Source organism: Equus caballus, chromosome 27 (genome assembly GCF_041296265.1).
Source record: "Equus caballus isolate H_3958 breed thoroughbred chromosome 27, TB-T2T, whole genome shotgun sequence".
Lineage (NCBI taxonomy): Eukaryota > Metazoa > Chordata > Mammalia > Perissodactyla > Equidae > Equus > Equus caballus.
The window spans coordinates 31,274,177-31,297,414 of record NC_091710.1 but is presented as its reverse complement, the minus strand read 5'-3'; the positions used below and the strand labels follow the sequence as shown (position 1 = coordinate 31,297,414).

The following is a 23,238-nucleotide window of genomic DNA, read 5'->3' as shown; positions in this document are numbered from 1 at the left end:
TACTTTGCACAAAGTTAAATGTAAATCTGGAAACTTTTTTATCCATTCCCACAAATATTAAGAGAGCTTTCACAATTTATTTATTTAAGGACATATTATATTGAATGCATTAAGAGATTTTCATTTAATATTTTGGGAAGTTGTTTTAAGTCTTGTATCGTATTACGTGAAGCATGTGACCTTCAAGTAGTCAGATGAACCCAAAAGTTAACATACAGCTGAACTGTAGGCTTGTAGCTCAATGGTATCTTTCAGAGAAGGTATATTTCTTGACATGTGGCAATCAAAGTTAGGAGAAGGATCCAAAGAAACTTTGTTTTTATCCACTGAAGGCTGAATTTTCTTCACTTTTCCAAAGAGAACCTAAAAAATAAAAAAGCAGAAAGGAGATATATAAAAATATACCAAACACTTTAAACCCTCACACTCAAACAGAAAAGTAAGGCTAACATTTTTTAAGGAAACAAATACAAATGAAGACATAATCCATGTGCCAGATAAATGACTGGGATGGCTTACCGTAATTATGTCTAATTAAATTAAACTCTAAGACCAGCCTTACCCCTAAATTAATTTAATTACAGTCTAAACCCCCAAATTAAACTCTAAGATTATAGTAATTCAATAAAAATCTATTTGTACAAACGAGTTTTAGTCTAAAAATTTACCTGGAAGGCTAAACAAAACAAGCATACTCCAGAAAGTTTTGAAAAAAGATTTTTGAAAAACAATTGGGGGTTAAGGATAGAGAATGATGGAACAAGACAGGTGACTTACACTTTCAGATATTAAATACTTTTTTACAAGGATGGTACTACCACAATAAAAAGCAGAGAGGGGGAAAAAAAGCTGAACCAAATAAAAAGCCCAGATAAGCCCAAGCGTCTATAGAAATATAATATCAAAAGTACCATTTGAAATAAGTGAAGCAACAGATTATTCAATAAATAGTGTGGAACAACTGCAAAAACTTAAATTTTTTTCTTAATCTATAAACCAAAACAAATACCAAACAAGTTAAATATTTAAGTAATGCAAACATTGTAGAAAGAAACACAAGCAAATATTTATCTGATCTCAAAGGGAGAATTCTTTTCTAAATATGTGCCAAGAAACCATGAACCAAAAACAGAGACTTCACCGTAAAATATTCCAAAACTTCTGTATATAACAGAAGTGATGTATATTCTGTACAAAAACGAGTATAAAATTTAAAAAAAATGAACATAATTAAGTGATAAAAGACAAGACAGAAGAAAGTGTAATTAACATGAAAACAAGTACACATTTTAGTTAGCAATTCTAATAATGTTATTTTAAAATATGTTAATATACTCATTCAAAATTAAAAACAATACTAAATGTAATGTGATATGCTGCATTTGGATATTGGAAGAGAACAAACCTTAGTGGAAAAACTGGTAAAAAGCTGAATAAAGTCCATAGTTTAGTTAATAGTACTGTACCAATGTTACTTTCCTTTCATTTCATTATTTTTAAAATTTTTTTATTAAGATAGAATTGACATACACAATGTTAGTTTCTCAGTTTTGACAAATGTGCCAGAGTTATGTGAAATGTTAACGTTAGGGGACGCTGATGAATTGTATATGGGAACTTTCTGTACTATCTTCTTGACTTTTCTGTAAATTTAAATTTACTCCAAAATAAAAAGTAATTTTAGGTTTCAGAAAAGTTGCAGAAGTAGTTCAGAGGTCCCACATAACTGTACCCAACTTCTCCTAATTAACATCTTACATACAAGGCAAAATCATCAAAACTAAGAAATTAACATTGTATAATACGATTAATTAAAATAAACAGTAAGAGTTTAGTAACTTGAGCTACAGCTAGAATTATTATAACCAATGATTTGGAGAACGACACTTAAAACACTCTGGCATTAATCATGGTCTGAAGAAAAAGAGGAGAGTCAATTAGGACAGAAAAAATATATATTGGGAAGACAAAGATGATAAAGGCTGCCTTTGTTTACTTGGAGTTTTGTTTTATGCTGCACACCCAACTAGAGTCAGAAAGAGGGGGAAATTTCAAATGATGATGATGATAATGGTAGATAATTATCATTTATTTTATATACTGCCACTTAAAAACACTAACAATTCTTATTGAAAGGAAAATATATTCAGGTCAATTTAAAGCAAAGTGAATATAATATTTAATATTTGTTTTATGCTACCTACCTTAAAAATTATAATACTTTCTACAGTAATGCTTCTACTGTGAGCATAATTCAAGGCAACATCAACATGTCTAAACATATAAATTCCAAGAAGAGGATTTCCTAATATCTTCAATGTAGATGCTCTGGTACTTATCCCATTCTGATGTATCTCAGCCACATCACTCTGAGGAAGTGCTAAAAAGCAGAAATGTTCTTCAAGCTCTCTGCCATGTCTTCCACTCTCACGCATCTCTGACCTAAAGCAAAACAAACAGCATTTAGTTATATGAGAATATCAACAGCATTTTCACGGAGAAGATAACTATTTCAGCTTACTACAGTTAGAATGCAAGACAGTTACAGTCATGCAATGCATGACGACACTTTGGTCAATGACAGAGTGCATATATGACAGCGGTCCCATAAGATTAGTGCCATATAGCCTAGGTGTATAGTAGGCTATACCATCTAAGTTTGTCTAAGTTCACTCTATGATGTGCACACAATGACGACATCGCCTAATGATGTATTTCTCAGAATGTATTCCTGTTAAGTGATACAAGACTGAACTGACAACATTCAGAGGTGTCACTATCCTACGGTAACATGTTATGCTGAAAATCACTCAAGGAAAGGAAAGAACAGAAGAAGTAGTTAGATAACCACTTGTCCAGGGTTACGGACTATGTTCTTTATAGGCTAGCGATGATAAAGGCTAACGTTTTCTGAATGCAGCTATTATGCCTAGCACTGTTAAGACTTAATTGCATTTTGTCATTTTGTTCTCAACTCCCCAAGAATTGAGTTGCTATTCTTCTTCTTATGGCTGTTGTTTTACATATTCTTAAAATGAAGAATCTGAGGTTCAGAGAGTTAAAACTTGCCAAAGTAGTAAAGCGACAGAGTTGGAATTATATATGCCCCAGCTCTTATCTGTTAGGTTCCAGAGTACAAGTTCTTACTCATTTGTGTTAGGGAAGGAAGAATGTACATTTCTTAAATACATATATATAGAGAGACACATACACACATGTATGGTCAGTTATTAGGGACATTTTCCATTCTTCATGGATCTAATTAACAGCTGTGAGAAACAAGCTAGGATTTGATTACAGACTCCTATCTTAGTAGTAAGAAAATTATGAATCATCCTCAGAAAAGATAATGTAAGGTATAGATACTCTTAAAATTTCAACGACATTCCACAACAAGAACCACTTAAGCATATGAAACAAAAACTTTTCCTACCCCCCAAATTGGGAGATTACATACATAGGGAGTTCTATATGGCTCGCTCAGGTGTAGCAGCAGCAGCAACTGCCACACCAGGTGGTACAGAGGTTCAATCACTAGCATAGAAGTGTGATTCCAAATGATTATCAGCAATGGAGAACCAACAGAACCCAGAAATTAATGTGTACACTACAAAAGGAAAATTGTTCTTGAAAACCAGTAAAAAAAATCAGTATTTTTTATTTCTTGGAACACTACTCATAGAATTTGTATAAGTATGCTATGCACACTGGCATATTAACATTTATTTTATTTGCAAGAATGACACACCATTAACAGCAGACAGGGCCACAAAACACAAGGCAAGAGTTACAAGCGATACTGATCATAACCACTTCTCTCTCAGTTCCCGGAAATGTCAACCTTAACTTCCAACTCTACACGTCATCATTTCCTGCTCTTGCTTTCAACTTGACATCAGTAGATTCTGTGAACCACTAACATCCCTATGCTAATTGTTAAGGTTTAATTCTCACAGAAGAATTATAAGTGTTTTTTCTTCTTTTCCAATTTCTCAATTGGTGTTTCTCAGGGTCCAAAAAAACATCAACTTTCTGAGCAATGCCTGGAAGGAATTCCCACATGAAAGCACTAACAGCAGCAGCACAAAGGATGGGAGGAAGGGAGGAAATCAAAGTATGTTGTTGTAAGGTTCTTGCACTACGCATGAATAGAACACTGTGGTAAATTAAAGATGTATAATGTATAATGTAAGCCCTAGACAGCAGGGTTTCTCAACAGTGGCACTACTGATATTTTGGGCCAAATAATTACTTGTGTTACTGAGTCATCCAACTGGTTAATTATATTCTCTTAAGGAATTGAGTAGAACGAAAAAACATAACTTCAGAAAGATCTGACCCAGGGCTCCAAAAACCTATATAAATTAAAGTAGAGAATATTCCCTGGAGTTTATATTGGTAAAAATACCGATAAATACTTCGTAGTTTTCGAAGTATGTTTTCAGAATTCCTTGTGAAAAAAATTTAGGATTAAATATGATTTAGATAATAAAAATGACCAATAAAAATATTAGCCTTTATGACTATGTCTAGGTCTAAAAAGTTTGGTAAAATATTGACTTTTCAAAGTTATTCAGACACTAGCATCTATGTCAATTCATTAAATGACAGAAGCTCTGAGTCTCAAGATTTCCACTTCAGAGACAACAGGTAAAATAAATCCAAATAGTTTACATGTTTACAGTAACATGTAATCAGATAAGAATATAAAGACCGAGTACGTACAAAGTGCTCTATTATTTAGAGACATTAATACACATCAGATTCTATGCTAAGGGATAGTTAAATAAATGTAAAAGACTTAGATAAGGAAACTCATATTGATGGAGAAGTTATTATAAGTTAACATAGCACAATGAACGAATGGTAGAAAACAGGATTAGAATCTTGGACATCTTTTGGAAGACCACAAACTTATAATTAACTCTGTGCTACCATGTCTATCTACTGAAATCAACTACAACAGAGTACAAAGTATAAGTGTCTCAAATAGAATGCCTATGTCATAGTTAATTACATTATACAGAACAGGTTCCAAGATAATGCGTACATACTAGGTAATGAATAATTTTATGTTGAATACATGAAACACTGGAAGGATCATATCTCCAAGTTTAACTGGAAACAAAAAGCATGCTATTTAGCTACTGCTATTGGTTATTTAGCTACTGCTATTGGCTATTCAGCTACTGGGCGTGCCTAGGGGAGAGAATGAAAGTACTCAGGTATGTTTTTTAGGAAATAGTTAAAGAAAATGAAGTAATTGCCTTTGGAGAGCTTGAAGGAGAACTTAATTGTTTTCAAGTCCATCAGATTGCTGGTGATAAGTGATCACTGTTCAGCTGGCAGAAAGTGCAATACGTGAAATGAAGGATCGACAGCAAGAGAAATTGGGATTCAACAAAGTTTAAATAAGAAATTTTTGACTCAAGGGTAGTGATGTCACAATGATGGTGTAGGAGATCCCAGCCTCTGGCCTCTCACGAAGATCAACAATTAGACAACTATCCACGAGAAAAAACAGCTCTGGGAGAGCTCTGGAGTTCTTTTAAGAAACTTGAGCAACATGGTGTCACAAAAAATTTGAGAATAACTGCACAAAAAGGGAAGGAAGAACAGCTTCAACTTGCCTGCATCATCCCAGCCCCTAAGCTGGCACTACTCAGTGCCAAGAGGGTAGAAAGATTTCCCCTCACTGGGAAAGTGACAGCAGGGTGAGTGACCAGCTTCCCCAGCCTTTAGGGGGACCACATGACGGACCTGTGTTGGTTTCACCACAACCAGAGACCAGTAAAGCTAAGTCATACAGAAACCACTAAGAACAAAGAAGAAAAGCAGGCGCTACCAACATCAGCCACGCAGCAGGAACAACCATGGTTTCCAGTGACCTGCTCTGCAACAACTCCAGCAGCTCTCACCACTGAAGAAACTAATGGCCATCACAGCTGCTGAAGATCCCTGCAAACTTCATCAGCTTTTACTCCACGTGTATTTGCGTTTGCTGACACCATCTGCCCAAGTCCCTCCCCACCCCCTCTCCCCCAACTCAGCCCTGGTGGGAGCCTGGGATCCCCACCAGCAGCCAAGCAATGCCTCTGCAGCTGCATGAATGCAACAGATCACTTTAGACTCCTGCAGCTGACACCCACCAACTTGCGAATGCTCAGGCCTAGCCCCTCTAGCAGTGAACTTACACACTGCCAGCTACAACCAAGGTCCGTCACCATCCTGAATTGCTGTGTTTACCCCAGGGCAAGATCCTGTAGCCACGTTAAACCACACTGACAGCCAACTGCATGTGGGCTCAGATCGAGTCCTGTCTTCTGTCACTGGCCTGCACCACTAGGCTCACCTGCAGCTAGCCCCTCTAGCTATGCACCCACATAGCCCCAACCTAATCTCTGTCACTGGCCTCCACTGGCATTTGTCCATGGCAAGATCCAGCAGCCACAGTAGTGCATGCCAACATTCAGGACCCCTACTGCTGCCAGTGCACCTAGCCCTTGCTGACTGCCCTGGCCCCCACCACTACATGTGTATTTGCAATTGGCCCCTGACACAGGCACCTGCAACTGGCCCCGCAGTCAAGTGTGTGCTCACCACTGGCTCAGGCTACTACTGCTGAATACCCTGGTCCCTAGCTGATAAACTTGGAGGAGCTGCTAAAAATCTCTATAGTCTTTGAAGCTTCTGTGGGCTCCAGGCAGTGCTCACCAAAGACCATACAACTGTCAATGCTTGTGCATCCTAAGGCCTGATCCAATGAATCACCATACCCCACCACAGACCTGGAAGAACCACATGCCTCCCCATTTAGTGTCCTGCACCCCTAACCTGGGGTCACAGCATACTCCAGTGTGCCCCCACCTGAAGGTGAAGGTCTTTCCTTACCAAAGTCAGTCCACAAAGGCTGGAAGAGGTAACTACTACTTCAGATGCACAGACATGTACGCAATGCTACAAGGATCATGAAGAATCAGGGAAACATGACTCCACCAAAGGAACATAGTAAACCTCCAGTAACCAGCTCCAAAGAAATGGATGTACAGGATTTTCCCTACTAAGAATTCAAAATTGTTCTAACGAAGTACAACAAAACACAGATAAACAATTTAATGCTATCACAAAAACAACACAAGAACAAAATGAGAACTTCAACAAAGAGAAAACATAAACAAGACCCAAACAGAAATTCCGGAGATGAAGAATACAATGACTGAACTGAAGAATTCAATAGAGAGCTTCAACAGCAGACTAGATCAAGCAGAAGAATAAGTGAGCTTGAAGACAGATCATTTGAAATTATCTAGTGAGAAGAGCAGAAAGAAGAAAGAATGAAAAGGAATGAAGAAAGCCTACAGGTCTTATGGGACACCATTAAGAAAACAATCTACACATCACTGGAGTCCTGTAAGGAGGAGAGAGGGTGATAAAGTAGGAAGCTTATTTAAAGAAATAATGGCTGAGAACTTCTCAAACCTGGGGAGAGATATACACATTCAAGTTCATGAAGCTAATAGGTCACCCCAAAGTATTAATCTAAAATGATCTTTTCCAAGACATTATAATAAAGCTGTCTAAAATCAAAGACAAAGAGAGAATTTCAAAAGCAGTGAGAGAAAAAAATTTCTCTTATATAAGGCTATAAGCAGATTTCTCAGCAGAGATCCTGTAGGACAGGAAAGAATAGGATGCTATAGTCGAAGTGCTGAAAGAAAGAAACTGCCAGTCAAGAATACTTTATCCAGCCAAGGTGTTCTTCAGAAATGAAGGCAAGATAAAAACTTTCCCAAATAAACAAAAGCTAAGGGAGTTCATCACTACTAGACCTGCTTTACAACAAATGCTAAAAGGAGTTCTTCACACTGAAACAAAAGGACTATAACAAGTAACATGAAAACATATGAAAATAAACAACACACTGATAAAGGGAAGCATATAGGCAGATTCAGATTACTCTGTACTGTGATATGGTGGTGTGTTAATCACAGCTCTAGAATTAAGGCTGAAGTACAAAAGTACTAAGAACAGCTATAGCTATAATAATTTGCTGATGGACGCACAATATAAAAAATGTAAAGTATGATATCAAAAAGATAAAATGTGTGTGCAGGGAATAAAAAAGTAGAGTTCTTGTATGCAAAGTTAAACTGTCATAAGCTTAAAATAGACTGCTATATCTATATACAGTACTCCCCTCCTATCCATGGGGGTTAGTTCCAAAACTCTCTGAGGATGCCTGAAGCCGTGGATAGTACTGAACCCTATATACACCATGTTTTCTTCCTATACAGTACAGCATGGATACGCTGGACAAAAGGATGATTCACATTACAGGCAGGATGGAGCAGGATGGCGCAGGATGGCGTAACATTTCATCACACTACTCAGAATGGTGTGCAATTTAAAACTTAAGAATTGTTTACTTCTCAAGTTTTCCACTAAATATTTTTGGACCACAGTTGACTGTGTGTAACCGAAACTGCAAAAAGTGAAATCATGAATAAGAGGGGGACTACTGTAATGTTTCAAGTAAGCCACAAAGTAAACACAAAACAAAAACTATAGTAGATACACACAAGATACAGAGAAGGGAATCAAAGTGTATCACTAAAGAAAATCATCAATTCACAAAAGAAGACAGGAAGAAAGGAACAAAAGAACTATAAAACAGCCAGAAAATAATTAACAAGATGACAAAAGTAAGTCCTTACCTATCAATTATTAGTTTAAATGTAAATGGATTAAATTCTCCAATCAAAGGCACACAGTAAGTGAATGGATAAACAAGATCCAATTATATGCTGCCTTTGAGATTCATCTTAGCTTCAAGGACACAGACATGCTCAAAATGAAGGGATGAAAAAACATTCCACACAAATGGACAACAAAAGAGAGCAGGGGTAGCTATACTTATAATCAGATAAAACTAAGTCAAAAAACTGTAACAAGAGAAAAGAAGGTCATTATATAATGATAAAGGGGTCAATTCGCCAAGAGGATATAACAATTGTAATATATATGTACACAACATCAGAGCACCTAAATACATTAAGCAAATACTAACAGATCTGAAGGGAGTAATAGACGAGAATACAATAATAGTGGGGGACTTAAATACCCTAGTTTCACCAATGGATAGATCATCCAGGGAGAAAATCAATAAGGAAACATTGTCTCTGAACTATACTTTAGACCTAATGTACCTAACAGACATATACAGAACAGTCCATCCAACAGCAGCAGGGCACACGTTTTTCTTAAGCACACTTGGAACACGTTCCAGGATAAATCCTATGTTAGGTCACAAAACAAGTCTCAGAAAATTTAAAAAGATTGAAATTATATCAAGTATCTTTTCTAAGTTTAATGGTATGAAAGTGGAAATCAATAACAGGAAACTTAAGAGAGGAAAACTTAGAAATTCACAAATATGAGGAAATTAAACACCACATTCCTGAACAAAAAATGGGTCAAAATGAAATAAAAAAACATATTCAAACAAGGAAAATGGAAACATCACATAGCAAACTTTATGAGATGCAGTGAAAGCAGTGCTAAGAGAGAACTTTTATAGTGATAAATACCTACATTAGGAAAAATGAAAGATCTCAAACAACGTAACTTTACACCTCAAGGAACTAGAAAAAGAACAACTGTCAATAAATTGGGTATATATGGAAAATGCCTCAACATAATAAAGACCATATATGACAAACCCACAGCTAACATCATACTCAATGGTAAAAAGCCCAAAGCTTTTCATCTAAGATCAGGAACAAGACAAGGATGTCCACTCTCGCCCTTTATTCGAGTACTGAAAGTCCTAGCCAGAACAATTAGGTAAAAAAAAAAAAAAAAAAAAAAAAAGGCATCCAAATAGGAAGAGAAGAAGTAAAATTATCTGTTTGCAGATGACATGATCTTATATATAGAAAGGCTCCTTCTAAAGGCTACACCAAAAAAACTGTTGGATCTAACAAATGAATTCAGTAAAGTTTCAAGATAAAAAATCAACATACAAAAATCATTATGTTTCAGTATAGCAACAATGAACTATCTGAAAAAGAAAACAATTCCATTTAAAATAACATCAAAAATAATAAAATACTTAAGAATAAATTTAACCAAGGAGATGAAAAGATCTATATAGTGAAAACACCAATGAAAGAAATGGAACAAGACACAAAAAAATGCAAAGATATCCCATGTTCATGGATCAGAAGAGTCAATACTGTTAAAATGTCAGTATGATCCAAGGCCATTAACAGATTCAATGCAATTTCTATCAAAATTCCAATGGCACTTTTCATAGAAACTGAACAAACAATCCTAAAATTTGTATGGAACCACAGAAGACCCCAAATAGTCAAAGCAACCTTGAGAAAGAAAACAAAGCTAGAGGCATTACACTTCCTGATTTCAAGTTATATTACACAGCTACAGTAAGTAAAACAGTATGGTACCTGCATAGAAACACACACAGACCAGTGGAACAGAATCAAGAACCCAGAAATAAACTCACCCATATATGGTCAATTAATACTTGACAGAGGAGCCAAGAACACTCAACAGGGAAAGGACGGTCTCTTCAACAAACGGTGTTGGAAAAATTGGATATTCACGTGCAAAAGAATGAGATTAGATCCTTGTCTTACACCACTCACAAAAATTAACTCAAAATGGCTTAAGAACTTAAAGGTAACATCTGAAGCTATAAAACTCCTAGAAGAAAACATAGGAAAAAACTCCTTGACACCAGTCTTGGCAATGACTTTTTGGATATAACATCAAAAGCACAAGCAACAAAGGGAAACATGAACAAGCGGGACTACCTCAAACTGAAATGCTTCTGGCACGGCAAAAAGAAACAATTGACAAAAGGAAAAGACAACCTATGGAATGGAGGAAAATATTTGCAAACCACATAACTGATAAGAGGTTAGTATCCATAATACATAGGGAATTCATACAATTCAATAGCAAAAACATAAACAATCTGATTTAAAAATGGGCAGAGAACTTGAATAGACATTCTTCCAAAGAAAACATATAAATGGCCAACAAGTACATGAAAAGGTGCTCAACGTCACTAATCATCAGGGAAATACAAATCAAAACCACAATGAAATTATCCCACACATGTTAGAATGGATGTTCTCAAAAAGATCAGTGCTAGTTACGATGAGGAGAAAAGGGAACCCTGATGCATTGTTGGTGGGAATATAAACTGGTTCAGTCACTATGAAAAACAGTATAGAGATTCCTCAAAAAACTAAAAACATAACTACCACATCATCTCGCAATCCCTCTTCTAGGTATGTATCTGAAGGAGATGAAATTGTTGTCTCAAAGAGATATCTACACTCCCGTGTTCATTTCAGCATTATTCACAACAGCCAAGACATGGAAACAACCTAAGTGTGTGTTGAAAGATGAATCGATAAACCAAATGTAGTATATATACACAATGGAATATTACTCAGTCATTAAAAAGAAGGAAATCCTTCCATTTGTGACAATGTAATGGATCTTGAGGGCATTATATCAAGTGAAATAAGTGAGAGGAAGACAAATACCATATGATCTCACTTACATGTGGAATCTAAAAATATCAAACTCATAGAAACAGAGTAGAATGATGGTTGCCAGGGAAGTGGGGGAAATAGGGAGATGTTGGTCAAGGGTACAAACTTTCAGTTATAAGATGAATAAGTTCTGAGGATCTAAGGTACAGCATGGTGACCATAGTTAACAATACTATATTGTACACCTGAAAGTTGCTACCAGAATAGAGCTTTAATATTTTCACCATAACAATAAAATGGTAATTATGTGAGGTAAAGCACGTTAACTAACCTTCTTTGGTAAACATTTCACAACATATACATGTATCAAATCACCACAGTGTACACCATAAATTTACACCATGTTCTATGTCAAGTATATTTCAATAAAGCTGGAGGAAAAAAAAGAAATTTTCTAACTCACACAAGAAGTCCAGAGATAAGGCAGTGCATTAGTTTTCTATTACTGCTGTAACAAATTACTACAAACTCAGGGGATTCAAACAAATCAAGTTTATTATCTTACTGTTCTGTAAGTCTAAGCCCAATATGGGTCTCAATGAGCTAAAAATCAAGGTGTCATCTGGGCTGCGTTCCTTTCTCAGGCACTAGGGGAGGATCTCTTTCTTTGTTGACAGAATGCAACCACTAAGCTGGAGGACTGAAATCCTGTTTCCTTGCTGGCTCTCAGATAAAGGCTGTTCCCAAGGTGCAGAAGTGACTCTCATTCCTTGGCTGTAACACCTTTCCTGCATCTTTAAACCTATCCAAGGCAGGCTGAATTCCACTTATACTTCGCTTATTCTGTCTCCTCTCTCTGACCCATTCTTCCGCCTTCCTCTTACATTTTTAAGAGTTCATATGATTAAATTGGGCCCACTCAGATAACTAATGATAATCACTCATCTCAAGGTCTGTAACCCTAATCACATCTGCAACGTCTTTTTTCTTATGTGAAGTAACATTCATAGGTTCTGGGAATGAGGATGTGAGCATCTTTGGGGGAACACTACGCTATCTACCACAGGTAGATTCTGAACTTACTCGGCCCCTCAACAATACTGGGAACTCGAGTTTCTTTTCCTTGACACTCTACACTGTTGTACACAGCTTTACTTATGTCTGGCTCCTGTTATGATGCTATGAGGGCTGCCAGCAGGAACTAGGCCTACTGGCTTCCTTGCTCACAGCCATCAATAGAGACAATGACTTCCTCCTCTCAGGGTTTCTAAGCAAGTCTCACTCTGTGTTCTATTGAACCATATTGACTAGGCTTGTACATCACTAAACCAATAAAGGTAAGGGGAATGGGATGAAGAACAGTTCAGACTAATTATGTAAGATGATTTAGAACTGTTAGGGAGACTGCAGCTACTCATTTTGTTACCCTTTATACACACCCTTCTTCCAACACATATACTTTCAAAAATGCTCATGCTCACACAAAGCACCTCACAAAAGGGAACAACCCAAAGTGTCATTCGGTTACTGCATCTAACTTCAGATTTATGATGTGAGTAATATGCCTTCTTTTCTAACAGGCCTGGATATAGATCTGTATAGTCAACATTAATTTGGCCAATACACGGCTACAAGATTCAGTTATATACACTCAAAATACATTGGTGGAGAAAAAATAGGGTAACTACAATTAAATTCAGGAAAGTGAAAATGACACGATGATGGTGAGACTGTTAATTGGTCCTTAGCACAAAATATATCCTTCTAACAAGTAGCTAGCATTCTTTGCGCTCAAAATTCCAAAGGCTAGTAACCATAGCAAGATCTTGTTTAGATGATGGTTACGATTAAGAATTTCAGTCTCCTGGCAACAACCACCTCTGAAACCTGCCCATCCCCCAATGGCCTGAATTTTGAATGGACTTTACAAACTATTGCGTTACAATTTGAAACTGTTTCCTCCCTGAGACTGCATTTAAAATAAATCTTTATATATAAATTTGAGTAGTTCCCATTTACCAGGTGGAAAATGCTTAAAAAGAGGTATTTGGGGAAGATCGAAGGCAACATATTTGTGCTGACGAATACTTATCTCCCATTAAACCTCCTTCCTTTAAAACTCATGTTCACACTAACCTTGGAAAAGATGAATTCTTTTTTTAAATTGAGATAACACTGGTTCATAACACTATATAAATTTCCAGTGTACATCACTGTATTTCAGCTTGTATAGACTACTTTGCGCTCACCACCAAAAGTCTAGTTTCCATCCATCACTGTACAAATGTCCCCCTTTACCCCTTTCGCCCTCCCCCAACCCTCCTTCTTCTGTTAACCACCAAACTGTTCTCTGCATCTACATGAGTTTGTTGTCTTTTTATCTTCTGCATAAGTGAAATCATATAATATTTGTCTTTCCTCATCTGACTTATTTTACTTAGCATAATACCCTCAAGATCCATCCACGTTGTCGCAAATGACAAGATTTCATCTTTTTTATGGCTGAGTAGTATTTCATTGCATATTTAAACCACATCATCTTTATCCATTCATCTGTTGGAGGGCGCTTAAGGTTATTGCCACGTCTTAGCTATCGTAAATAATGAGGCAATGACCAGAGGGGTGCATATATACTTTCAAATTAGTGTTTTTGTGTTCTGTGGATAAATACCCAGAAGTAGAATAGTTGGATCATATGATGGGTCTATTTTTAATTTTTGGAGGAATACTGGTACTGTTTTCCATAGTGGCTGCACCAATTTACATTCCCACAGCAGTGTATGAAAGTCCCCTTTTCTCCATATCTGCTCCAACACATTTCTTGTCTTATTAATTACAGCCTTTCTGATGGGCATGAGGTGATATTCCACTGTGGTTTTGACTTGCATTTCCCTAATAATTAGTGATGTTGAACATCTTTTCATGTGCCTGTTGGCCATGCACATATCTTCTTTGGAAAAATATTCAGATCCTCTGCCCATTTTTTAATTAGGTTGTTTGTTTTTCAGTTGTTGAACTGTATAAGATCTTCATATATTTTGGATATTAATCACTTATCAGATACGTAAATTTGCAATATCTTCTCCCAGTCAGTAGGTTGTCTTTTTGTTTTGTTGATGGTTTCCTTTGCTGTGCAGAAACTTTTTAATTTGCTGGAGTCCCATTTGTTTTTTTCTTTTGTTTCCCTTGTCTTTTTTGTTGAGGAAAAGTACCTCAACAAAATGAAGACCATATATGATAAACCCACAGCTAACATCATACTCAACAGTGAGGAACTGAAAGCTCTCCCTCTAAGACCACAAACAAGAGAATGATGCCCACTCTTGCCACTCTTCTTAAACCGAGTATTGGAAGTCCTACCCAGAGCAATGAGGCAAGAAAAAGAAGTGAAAGGGATCCAAATTGGAAAGGAAGAAGTAAACTGTCACTATTTGCAGATGACATTTTTTTTCCCTGAGGAAGATTTACCCTGAGCTAACATCTGTTACCAATTTTCCTCTATTTTGTATGTGAGTCACCACCTCAGCATGGCCACCAAGGAGTGGTGTAGAGCTGTGTCCAGGAACTGAATCTGGGCTGCCAAAGCAGAGCGTGCCAAACACAACCACTAGGCCACGTGGCCGGCTCCTGCAGATGACATGATTTTATATATAGAAAACTCTAAAGAATCCACCAAAAACTATTAGAAATAACCAAATATAGTAAAGTTCCAGGGTACGAAATCAACATACAAAGAATGGTTGTGTTCTACACACTAACAATGAAATAGCAGAAAGATAAATCAAGAACACAATCCCATTCACAATTGCAACAAAAATTACCTAGGAATAAATTTTAACCAAGGAGGTGAAAGATCTGTAAAATTATTAAGACATCATTGAATTCTTTACTTCAAGCTAATCTTGCAAAGCTAATCTGTGAAATTAGGCCAATAGCAGAAAGGATCTTTCTTACCAAATCTGAATTCTAAAGGCCTTTTGGGTCTAAAAGGAAATGGTGCTGAATTTTTTGTACATTATCCCCCCAAAGCACAGCCTCATGAAGCACGTGGTCTGTGCCCCAAGGTATTGACACATCGAGCACAAATTCAACCACAGCATCAAGCTGGGTACTGACAGTCTTTAAAATGATAGCCTTTCATATAAATTTGAAATGCTTAAATGTAAGTTATCCTAAAACAAAACAAAAAAGGGTCAAGCTGATACAAATAAAGCAATGGACTTCAGAAGAATTCAGTTTCCCTTTTACCTATTAAGACCAGCTCAAGTTTCTTAACTCTTCAAAACATCTCTCAAGACTCTTAGGAAGAATAATCAATCCATCATCTGTGCTTGTACGTCTTTATTATAATGTTGCATTTTATATTTAACCATATGCCTTCTCCACTAGAATGTAAATTCTTTAAGACTGAGAAGAAAATATTCATTTTCTCTGAGGTTATCAAATACAGTATCTGACACAGTAAGTACTCAAGTGTTTAATGAATGATCGGATACATAGACGTTTAGATTATTAATGTGTTTTTGCTGACTTCACAGCTAAGTAGTAGTAGATGGAATGTAGATAATAAGTAGAAATTGGTATCTTTTTTTAGAGCTACTTGCTTTTTTTTCAAGGTATTTTTTTTTTGGTGAGGAAGATAGGTCCTGAGGTAGTATCTGTTGCCAATCTTCCTCTCCCCTCCCCCACAAAGCTCCAGTACATAGTTGTATATCCTAGTTGTAAGTCTTTCTAGTTCTTCTATGTGGGATGACTCCACAGCATGGCTTGATGAGCAGTGTGTAGGTCTGCGCCCAGGATCCAAACTGGCGAACTCTCGCCCACTGAAGCAGAGCGCGCAAACTTAACCACTATGCCACTGGGCTGGTCCATGGAGCTACTTGCTTTTGCTGAGACCACAGATTTATAAACTCCTCTAAGGGGAGCGATAAAAAGAAAAGCCACAGGCAGTCAATGTTATTAATATGGTCATGCACTGCTTAATGACAGGGATACATTATGAGAAATGTGTCGTCAGGCAGTTTTGTCATTGTGTGAACATCACAGAGTGAACTTACACAAACCTAGATGGTATAGCTACTACACACCTAGGCCATATGGTATAGCCTATTGCTCCTAGGCCACAAACCTGTATAGCATGTTACTGTACTGAATACTGTAGGCAACTGTAACACAATTCCAAGTATTTATGTATGTAAACATATCTAAACATATAACAGGTACAGTAAAAATACAGTATAGAAGATAAAAATAGTATACCTATATGGGGCACTTACTATGAATGGAGCTTGCAGGACTGGAAGTTGCTCTGGGTGAGTCAGTGAGTGAGTGGTGAGTGAATGTGAAGCCTAGGTCATTACTGCACACTACTGTAGACTTCGTAAACACTGCACACTTAGGCCACACTAAATTTATTAAAAAAAAAAAGTATTTTTCTTTCTTCAATAATAAACCTTAGCTTACTGTAACTTTTTTATTTTGTAAACTTCAAAATATTTTTAACTTTGACTCTTTTGTAATAACATTTAGCTTAAAATACATTGTACAGCTGTACAAAAATATTTTCTAAAAATTTTCTTTCTTTAGATTCTTATTCTCTAAGCTTTTTTCTATTAATTTTTTTTCTTTTACTATTTAAACTTGTTAAAAACTAAGACACAAACACACACACTGGCCTAGGCCTACACAGGGACAGGATCATCAATATCACTATCTTCCACCTCCACATCTGGTCCTCCTGGAAGGTCTTTGGGGCAATAAATGCATGGAGCCTTCATCTCTTATGATAACAACTACTTCTTCTAGAACACCTCCTAAAGGACCTGCCTGAGGCTCTTCCTGAGGAGCTGTCACTCTTTTCAGAAAAACGTCCATGGTGGTTTGCTTGGTTTCTTTCTTTTTTCATTACAGATTTGCTTGTAAGCAGATAATGCACCATGAACATTCCTCCCCATTAATGTAAACCTTTTGGTGCTGGAGTCCATGTTTTCAAACTTTTTAAGGAGCTTGGTGAGATCTGCCAAAGCTTTTGCTAACCCCTCCACAGTGAATTTTTTGGAGGGTTCTTCTTCTTTTTCTTCTCTTGCAGTTTCCTTTTCTCTTGCCTCTTCTTTGGCTATGAGTTCCTGTTCCAGTTCTCACAACTCCTCATTAGTCAATTCCCCAGGAACCACCTCTAGGAGCTCCTCAACGTCATCTTCATCCACACCTAGGTTAAAGCTGTTTGCCTTCTCAACCATAGCCCTGTTGATTTTTGCAACCTCCTCAACCTTGGCAAATCCTTTGAATTCATGGACAAACCTCTTTAGTGTCTTCTTCCAGATGTCATTCACAGACTTCTTGATGACATCACCCCAATCCCAAGCAAAGTTCTTGATGCAGTCAGAGATGTTGCAGTCCTTCCAGAATTGCATCAGTGTCTTCCTCAGTTGCAGCAATAGCTTGGACAAAGGTCCTCCTCGGGTAGTAGGCCTTAAAAGCTGCTATAACTCCTTGATCCATTGGCTGGACCAAAGAGAGGTGGCGTTTGGAGGGAGAAACACCACTTTGATATTGAGATGAAGATCACCAATAAGAGAATGTCCAGGAGCATTATTAACAATAAGCAAAATTTTGAAAGGTATGTTATCCTCCAAACTGTACTTCTCCATTTCACTACAGTGCAATTCAGGAGGGCATCTTGGAAGAAGAGATGAGTCATCCTTGACTTCTTATTGCTTCCGTACAACACTGGCAGTGTGTGCTTACTGATACGCTTGAAGGCCCTGGGGTTCTTGCTGTGCCAGATCACAAAGAGCTTCAATTTGTAGCCTGCAACACTGTCCCCTAGCAAGACTGCTATCATTCAAACCAGGCAACTTGGCCTCTTTATGGATTAAAGTCTTTTCAGGTGTCTGTTTCTAGAATAGGGAGGTTTCATCCATATTGAATATTTGCTCTGGCAAGTAATTTTCTTCCACAATCAGCTTGTGTAGAGTTTCCAAAAATTCTTCAGCTGCCTTTACATTAGCACTCACAGACTCATCACTCACTATGACATTGTGTAATGAATACAAATTCTTGAATCGTTTAAACCACCCAGAGCTAACAGTCAATTCAACATCATAGTTGGGTCCAGCCTTTTCTTTCAACATCACAAACAAACTTTTTCCTTTGGCTGTGATCATCATGGTGCTGAGAGGGATAGGCTTCTGTGCCTGGTCTTCAATCCAGGTCATTACAAAGTTTCTCCACGTCTGATATAGTCCCTTCTTGAATCTGTGTTGTTCTCGTTGCCTTCAATGAAGCATATCCTTTAATAGCTTCCATCACTTTGTTCTTGTTTTTCAAGATCGTAGCTGTGGTGGAATATTTCATCTCCAAGTTAATCATTCAACATGGACTCTTACTGGCAACATTAGGAGTGGATTTTGTACACTTAGGGGGCATGATGGACAAAACAACATGAGATTAAATCAAATGCAAGAAAAAATGATGTAATCAAGAGATGGTAAACACGAGATGCTGGAGGCTGCTGCCGGTGTAACACAGCATACTGTTTGACAGTAAACTTTTTAAAGATTTTCTGTTTTTTTCCCTTTTTCTCCCCAAAGCCCCCAAGTACACAGTTGTACATTTTTAGTTGTGGGTCCTTCTAGTTGTGGCATGTGGGACACCGCCTCAGCATGGCCTGATGAGCGATGCCATGTCCGCGCCCAGGATCTGAACCGGCAAAACCCTGGACCACCGAAGCGGAGAATGAGAACTTAAACACTCAGCCATGGGGATGGCCCCTAAACGTTTTTTTTAATACGGAGAATGAGTACTCTCTAAAATAACAATAAAAATTATAGTAAATACATAAAGCAGTAACACAGTCATTTATTATCAAGTATTACGTACTGTACATAATTGCATTGCTATACTTTTATACTACTGGCAGGGAAGTAGATGTGTTTACACCAGCATCACCACAAATACATCACTACAACATTATGACAGACATCACTAGGCGACAGGAATTTTTCAGTTCCATTATAATCTTATGGGACCATCATCGTATACGCAGTCCGTTGTTGACTGAAACACCGTTATATACAGCACACGACTGTACTTTCTCTTTTCATTTGATTATTCTCTACTACTAACCATTCTTACTTATTTTTCTTTTCTACCTGTCCCTTAAGGCAACTTAAGGGTGCTTTGCAGCATCACTGATTTAAAAAAGTGAAACAAAAATTTAACTTAATTGAACATTAAGCACCCAGTGTGTTGCCAGACTTAGTTTTATACTACGTCTTTATACTTATACTATGGACACAAAAACAAAATAAAACAAAACTCACAATGTAGTAGGGGAATCAGAAAAAACCAATACATTGTGGTAAATCCTATAAAACAAGTAGAAAGTACCATGGGAAACAAATGAGTTTGTCTAATTGGGCAAATAACTAAGAAACCAATAAATCCTGTACCTGTTGGTCACTTAGAACTCTTAGAACTTTGTACCATGTATTGTAAAGTAGTTGTTCTAACTTTTGTGTAGTATTAGACAAATAACTGGTTGAAAATTAAGTGTTAGGCAAGGGGGCATTAAGAAAAAGGACAAAATTTTAAAATGCCTCAAAGATCCAAAATCAAAGAACATGCCAGGAGTTCATTTTTGATCAAACTGTTATTTCAATCTGGAAGGGGCAGGGCATATCCAGTCCATTCTACTTTTGCTCAAAACTGTGGTTTTTAGATAAAAGACTATGCCATAAACTAATTCTGTCACTCACCAAGATTCCCAAACTGACACCAAGTGGGATAGCATGTTTGAATCAAGAGGAACTGATTCTAAAACGAAAAACCAAAAACATCCCAAAACGAGTTTGAAGTTTTTGGGTCCATCAAGCTACAGTTAGGTTTTAAGTTAAGTGCAAACTGGTGAAGGAGGCAAGTTCAGAAAATGGAAAAGCTAAACTAAATTGTACTCACACAAGATGTACACATATAAAAAATGTTTACGACGAGAACTTTGCATACGCTGTTATTCTTTCTTATCAAAATAACATAATGGAACGTGCCTTCCCAAAAAGCAGGAGTATTTTTTAAAACTTAAGTTTCAGAAATAGTGGCTCTGGTGGAACAGCTAGAAATAGCCAGATACAATCCTGCCAAATTAAAACATCAACCCAGTTTCTGAAAATCTACTTTCTGAATTCCTTAACTGCTGTTTTATGTTATGCAGGAGGCACAAGAGATCTACAAAATGGCTGCCTAAAAACGTGCTGATGTACGCTTCTGCAAAACTTATCAAGATCAAACAATCAACAATGTCTGAAATCTGGCTACATTAATGTCTACAACCTACTAATCAAATCTCACACTTAGCTTTTCACTATTACACAAAGCTATGAGAAGGCAACAAAATAAAGAATAAACAGTCTCTGTACTTATTTTCTTAGTAATACCAAATCTCAAACAGTAGAAATAAACTCATATTAAGACTTCATAGTAAAACAAAACAAAACCTCAAACTTCTTTAGGTCACAGTAACTTACCTCTTAGAAGTAAAATTTTTTTCCAGATCCTCATTGTGAACTAGTTTTGTATCCCCAAACTGCCATGATGACTGCAGATCACAGCTTACATCAAGCCGGCACTGGTTAAGAGTATCATGTATGAAACTATATTCTCTAGTATTGGTGCAACAAGGTGACAAGTAAACTAAACATAAAGAAAAGGGCACATGGTTATTTGTGTTTAGGATGTCATCATTGTACATCTGTACAATGACAAACGTATATCTGATATGAGACACAAAATAGCTAAGCACGTGGAATTTTCATTAACATGTCGAGGCATCTATTTATGTTTAAGGTTCTATAACAGTAACATAGACTTCCTACACTTGGTATAAATGAAAATACAAACCTTGTTTTTCTGCATATAGTTAACAGAGTTCTTGAAAGTTGACACAGACATATTATACAGTATTAGAATTCAGGTGATTCATTTTCAACTTAAGATGTTGACTCTACAACATGCATTGTCACACAAATCTGGGAACTACTGTTAGGACATGAACATTTCTTGTATTTCCCCCAAATAAGGCAATCTACATACTGGTAAACTAGTTGGCTATTTTGACTTGCAAATACCAGAACATCTTTGTAAACTGCTAACTGATATAGTAGCATGAGTAAGAAGTAACAGACTTTCTCAGGACAATGAGCAATGTTTTAAGCACCGCTATATTAAGTAGATGCATAAAAGGACCAAAACCCTTAAGGAAGAGGACTCAGAGGAAAGCAGGGAACAAATACAGTAGATTCTTGTTATTTGTGGTAGTTATAGTCTATTAAAGTCACCGCCAATATTGAACTAGTGAATACTGAACTACTACTCTTAGGTGAAATACATGGTTAGGTAGCTTCCTATGAACCTCTGGTCACATTTTTGACAAATGAAACGCCATTTGCGATATAGGTTTGCTTGCCAACATCCTTGTAAAACAAGCCAGTTTCATCATGGTTGAAAACTTGCTGCATAACCCTTCTCCTATATAACATTTAGCAGGTGTTTTAAAAATTCCTCTTGCTAAAGGTTTGTCTATTTTTCTGGTCTTTTCAATCAACCAGTTTTTTTAACGTAATTATTTTATTCAGGTCATATTGACTTATAACATTGTCTAATTTTAGGTGTACATTATTACATATCAGTTTCTATATAGACTGCATCGTGCTCCACTGTCATGCTCATTTATCCATTACCAAAAATATGTGCCCCTTTACCCCTTTTGCCCTCTCCCCCACCCCCTTCCCCTCTGGTAACCACTAATCTGTTCTCTTTGTCCATGTGTTTGTTTCTCTTCCCCATATGAGTGAAATCATACAGTTTGTCTTTTTCCGTCTGGCTTATTTTGTTTAACATAATACCCTCAAGGTTTATCCATGCCGTTGCAAATGACACGATTTTGTCTTTTTTATAGCTGAGTAGTATTCCTTTGTATGTATACACAACATCATCTTTATCCATTCATCCATTGATTGGCACTTGGGTTGCTTCCAAACCTTGGCTTCAATCAACCAGTTTTTTTGTTTGGTTCATTGATTTTCCCTTCTTTTGCTTGTTTTGGATTTGTTATTCTTTTTCTTGTTTCTCAAGGTGGAAGATTACATTACTGATTTGAAATCCTTCCTATTTTCTGATGGAAGTATTTAGTGCTATAAATTAGTAATGCTTTGTGTCCCTCAGATTTTGACATGTTGCATTCTCACTTTTATTGAGTTCAATACATTTTTTAAATTTCCCTTGAAATCCCATGAATGTTTAGAAATGTGCTATTTTCCATGCGTTTAGAGACTTACCTATTATTTTCTCTTATTAATTTCTAGTTTCCACGTGGTCAGAGCACACATTCTGTATGACTTCAATTCTTTTAAATACGTTGAGATGTGTCACATGGCCCAACATATTGTCTATCTTGATGAGCGTCAAATGGGCACTTGAAAGGAATGTTAAGGGCCAGCCCCAGTGGCCTAGTGGTTAAGTTCAGTAGGCTCTACTTGAGCAGCCCAGGGTTCGGTTCCCAGGTGTGGAACTACATCTCTCATCTGCCAGTGGCCATACTCTCATGGCAGCCCATATACAAAAGGAAGAAGATTGGCAGATATTAGCTCAGGGCGAATCTTCCTCACAAAAAACAAAAGACAGAAAGCAATGTCTATTCTGCTGTTGGGTAGAG

The 23,238-nt window shown here is 36.9% G+C and overlaps 1 protein-coding gene across 1 annotated transcript in view; it reads right to left on the bottom strand.

The window, feature by feature from the left end:
* TEX15 (testis expressed 15, meiosis and synapsis associated) overlaps positions 1 to 23,238 on the bottom strand; it is an 80,246-nt gene that overhangs the window by 23,772 nt on the left and 33,236 nt on the right. Inside the window, exons 4-6 of the mRNA XM_070252724.1 lie at positions 21,053 to 21,218; positions 2,205 to 2,442; positions 217 to 363 (exon numbers count right to left, since the gene is read on the bottom strand). Coding sequence (XP_070108825.1) covers positions 217 to 363; positions 2,205 to 2,442; positions 21,053 to 21,218 — 551 coding nt within the window. The remainder of the gene's footprint in view (positions 1 to 216; positions 364 to 2,204; positions 2,443 to 21,052; positions 21,219 to 23,238) is intronic.